The sequence below is a fragment of the Gavialis gangeticus genome, unplaced genomic scaffold (genome assembly GCF_001723915.1).
Source record: "Gavialis gangeticus isolate Ggan-Ray unplaced genomic scaffold, GavGan_comp1, whole genome shotgun sequence".
NCBI lineage: Eukaryota > Metazoa > Chordata > Crocodylia > Gavialidae > Gavialis > Gavialis gangeticus.
In genome coordinates, this window is record NW_017729031.1 from 30209588 (window position 1) to 30214394 (window position 4807).

Genomic DNA, 4807 nt, shown 5'->3' on the forward strand with positions numbered 1-4807 from the left:
AGTCCTCTTTCATGTAGCCCTGAGACAGTCTGCAGAGCCTCATGGGTCTGTAGACCACAGGTTGAAAACTGCTGTGCTAGACCACTGCACTGTTTATCCTGCTTCTAGTTTGAGAGGCAGCCTTCATGGAGAAACACAGCATGTCTGGAGGCACCAGTAGGCACGATAGGTTGTGCAGGCATGGCCTTAAACGCATACTTAGATTTAGACCTCTTCCTACTGAGCAGTGCTTTTGAACATGTACTTAACTGTATGCACATCCCTAAGTCACATTAGGACTTAGACATGCACTCCAGTGCTTTGGCAAATCAGACCCTTTCTCAAGAATAACACAGATGAATTGCATTTGGAAGGAACTGCCTTCTTGTGCAGAATTGCAAAATTAAATATGTATAAAGCAAAGAAGTAAAAACATATTCTCCACCACCCAACAAAGTACTTGTGCAGGTTTACAAGGGCCTTTGGAACATGGACAGGCTACATTATCATCTGATTTGCATTACTGGTGGAAAAAGCACGTAACTACATCGGATTGTGCCTTTAACGTAAACATAACTTATTACCTTGGGACTTATGTATAAAGGTTATTCATTTACAATTCGTTCATGTTTCCAGGCCCAGCTCAGGTGTACCGGAGCTCAGTTGTGAGCTGGACAGTCACAAATACAAGGTCTACAGCTGCAAAAGCACTTTCTGCTCAACATCACTGGCAGCTTAACTGAACCACTGACAAAAGGATCCAACTCTGGGTGATCCTAGAGAAAGCATTGTTTTGCCCGTTTGCATTCGTAAAAACAGGGATAAATCTCTTGATGGATACAAGAACTGCAACAAAGGTGAGCTTGAAAACCTGATTATCAATGCTACATTTCTGTTGAATTAGTGATTCTACACTGGGACTTCTGAGTGACTGGAAGTGTGGCTGGAGATCACAGAGGGAAGAATTAGGGTGACCTACCAATATCAGTCCTCATAGTGGGATGTAAATCCTCAGATCATTCAATAAATAGGACAACAGATCGTACACACAAGCCAACAATATACAGGATTATAATGGAATATAATGAGCCACAAAAGTGCTATCAATGTGTTCTACCATATGTTCAAGAGGAACGGATTCCAGCATCGTTCTCTTTGGACATGAGTCTCAAAACTGGAGTGTTAGTTGCCCCAGCATGTCATCTCATTACATTTACTGCTGCCCGTGCACCCGTGGTCCTTCCAACAGGATTTTACTCGAGCTCAGGTGGGATTTACGGAAGATAACACACTTCTTGGTGACTGACAATCTGCCTCACTTTGGCACAGTGCTAATAAGAAAAAAATAAAAAGCTGTAGGCTGTATTTTTTTAGAGCCAATTCAAACTCGAAGTTTTGGCAGAAGCTGTGCTTCAAAGACACCACCGTTTGGAAGCAAACAATGTACCGCAACAGAGATGAGGAATGCCTTCGTAGGCTAGCTTATACGATTTCAGCAAGTGGATTCACAGCTGTAATTGCAACTAAAAGCCCCACATGAATGGTGATTGATTTTTGTCTTCTATTTGACTCGTATCCTAAATTGCCCTGGGGGAACTGACTTCTGTGTATGTTCAGAGGTAAAGCCTACCTTATCACTGTCCACTGTGTTTTGTGAGGTCCTGGATGCAATGGAAATGGTGTCGGGCTGACTGCTACCATCTCCTTGGCTGTCCGCATCTTCTATTCCATCTCTGCAGGGAGACAATGGGAAAACAACCTGGTTTACACTAGCCCCGAGGAGCACAAAACGTTGTAGCTGGACCTGAGAAGTGCCGACTCAGCACATTAGAGCAAGATTGGTGCAAAGATTACCCCACTGATAGAGTTTGTGTTACTACCCGCCGTGTAATTTAAAATGACGTCGCTTCTGCCATAAGGTTAGGATTAGCACATAATGACTAGGTTGCTGGAAGCAGAGTGGCCATTGCTTGAATATTTACAGCAGCCAAGGCCCATGTTCCTAGGAATAGCTCCATAATGAAGGTGCAAGGCAGATATTTCACTTAACTTAGATTTCTCACTTAACCAAAACAAGTCATCCAAATTATAGCATTGCTGTTTGTTACCCTGCACAGAAATGGCCTTTCTGCAGCCTCACGGTAACCCACATTTTCAGGGATTTAAAAACAAGCCATGAAGATGATAGGATTGTCTTTCAGACGATAAATAAAGAAACTATAGATCAGTCTTGCTGGCACGGAGCATCTCTTTCTTGCCTGAAATTCCTTTTTTTTTTGCATTTCTGGTTTCTCTGCTGTTCTCAGTTTTGAAGAAAGTCTTTGTTGAAACAAGTATTCAAGAAACAATCCTTCTTCTGAAAGTTCTGCTACATTTGGCATGACTTCGGGGCCGCAAAAGAGAACTCCTAAGTCCTTGCATAATCTCACAAAAGTCTGCGATGAGAAAAATGACCTAGGCCCCTAGGAGCTGATCTGGGGTTCACTTCCCAGCTCTGCCACCGAGTTCCTGGAGGACCTTGAGCAAATCACTTTGCCTTTGGGTGCACAGTTCCACATCTCTAATAGGGGGATAATAGCACTAGCCAAGGTCATGGGAAGTTATGATGGTAAGTACACTAAATATTTATGAGATGCTCGAATCCCTCTGTGATAGCGGCCATGTAAAGAACAAAAACATACTGCTTCTGTATGTACTCATAGGGTCTAGTTTTGAGGCTCTTAACTGTGGGAGGGAGCCTTCATTAGCACAACACTGGAAACGGTTTAATTCATGTAATTTATCTAATCGAGTATTCAAAATAGTCTGCAAAGTCTCGTTATTTCTCAGTGTCTAAACCAGCTCATCCTTGATCGTGATATGAATATTCTCAAGTTCATCCACATACTTATGCTTTTCACTGGCTAGCAGCACAAGAAACTGTGTATTCCTTTCCTTTGTTCAAATGCTTGATTGTGACAATCTGCTTGGGGCAACATCAGCATGAGAAATATCCTTTGATTTAATTGAGAATTCATATTCTGTTCTAGCAGTTAATTCATTACTTGATTGCGAATAGTTTGGGACCAGGGAGATGGTACATATTTTTGCATAAATGTTGCCTGACTAGCTCCCACACAAAAAGGTTTCATGAAGTTTGCCCACAATTTCACAGACAGAAAAATAGCCAAATTTGTGGAAAGTGGGTTTAACTGCAGTATAAATTCTAAGTGAATCCAGTGCAGGGACGGGCAAAATGCAGCCCACGGGTCGGATGCGGCCCTCCAGGCCATTCTATGCACCCTGCGGGGCCCCCCAAAAATTTAGAAAATTAATATTTATCTGCCCTTGGCTGCCTGTCATGCAGCCCTCAATGGCTCGCCAAAACTCAGTAAGCGGCCCTCCGCCCAAAATAACTGCCCGCCCCATATCCAGTGAAAAGCGAAGGGTGGTTATACACATACAGGGAGGCTGCTCCAGTGCACTGTAATTACAGCACTTCAGAGCAAACTTCATTCATCAGCTAATTAGCATGCTAATTAACGTGCTCCAGCCAGCCTTCGTGTCTCATGTATCAGTGCCCCCACACTTCAAAATGGAGGCAGGGACACTTGAACTAAAGCTCGTTCAATAAGCTCTAGTTTAAGCGCCCCCAATGTGTTTTGGAAAGCGCTCAACTAATAGTCTTTATTTTTTTCACTTGTACAGATCGAGCCGTTTACAGATCCTCTATTCAAAGGACTAATGGGAGCAAACCTGCTCTGGTGAAGTAAGTAATCCCACCAGAAATTGGACACACAACGCATCAGAGAAGGCTGGCTGGCAAGATGGAGGTTACCTTTTACTGTTGTTTCTCTGCTTTGCTGGTGTCTTCGGGAGCTGGATTGGTTCCTTCAAAGCTCCTTTCAAATGGATAATCCTTTCTTGAATGACTTCCCGGATATTTTTGATCCATTCCTGTTTTGTTTCAATACTGGATGCCTAAAGTCCCAAAAGCAAAAGAAGACACACTTTATTATATATTTGGCATGTTTTCCCCCATATGGAGAAGAGCCTTGATTTGGTACTGCAAATGTATGATTAATTGTTTTCGTGTTGGTTCTCCACTTCCATCGTCCTGAGATACTTAGTAAACTACACAGAACTGGAGGTATATTTTTGTCAGACCTACTGCTTGGCAAGTAAGAGCAGAAGTAGTTAAGCTTTGGACATGTATATTTAATACTAAAAATACAACGTGTTGCATGGAGGGAAAATGAGTTATCAGTGTAGAGTTAGGGTTTCTCAAAGGTAAGTGTTTGTTTAAACGTCAGTTAACATACATGACTATCCTGTGTGTAGGCTTGGTGAAAAGCACAACTGTTAACAAATCCAGTGGTAATGAACTGAGCACAATCGCAGTCCTCATGGCGATACAACGTGAAGTCAGAAGACTTGCAGCCTCTCAATTCAATGATTGCAGTGGGCAGAGGACTGCAGTGAGACCGGGCAGCCACAGAACTGGACCCCCTTGATCCATGTTATAGTACAGGTTTCCCTTAATTTACTCGGTACGTGTTCCCAGAGAACAGCGCAAAAATCAAATTCACATACAGCAAACCCACTTTACAGTGTAATAAATAGGGATAGGTTCCCATGCCGGTGAGAGAGGGAGGGAGGGAGTGAGGCTGGGACTAGGGAAGGGGTGGGGGGAGGGGTGCCGCTCCTGGGGCTGCACAAGGCAGCAAAGCAGAGGGAACAGGCATTCACCCCAGCCCCAGCTGCAGCGGCCCCGGGAGCGGCCGACTCCAGCTGCCTGCAGCCGCTGTGCTGCACTGTGTCCTGGTGCAGGCGGCTGGTGTCAGCTGCT

At 43.9% G+C, this 4807-nt stretch overlaps 1 protein-coding gene across 1 annotated transcript in view; it reads right to left on the reverse strand.

The window, feature by feature from the left end:
• The window catches only part of KALRN (kalirin, RhoGEF kinase), a 721807-nt gene that overhangs the window by 260241 nt on the left and 456759 nt on the right, over positions 1–4807 (reverse strand). Inside the window, exons 31-32 of the mRNA XM_019522566.1 lie at positions 3797–3939; positions 1610–1712 (exon numbers count right to left, since the gene is read on the reverse strand). Of these exons, the coding sequence (XP_019378111.1) occupies positions 1610–1712; positions 3797–3939 (246 nt within the window). The remainder of the gene's footprint in view (positions 1–1609; positions 1713–3796; positions 3940–4807) is intronic.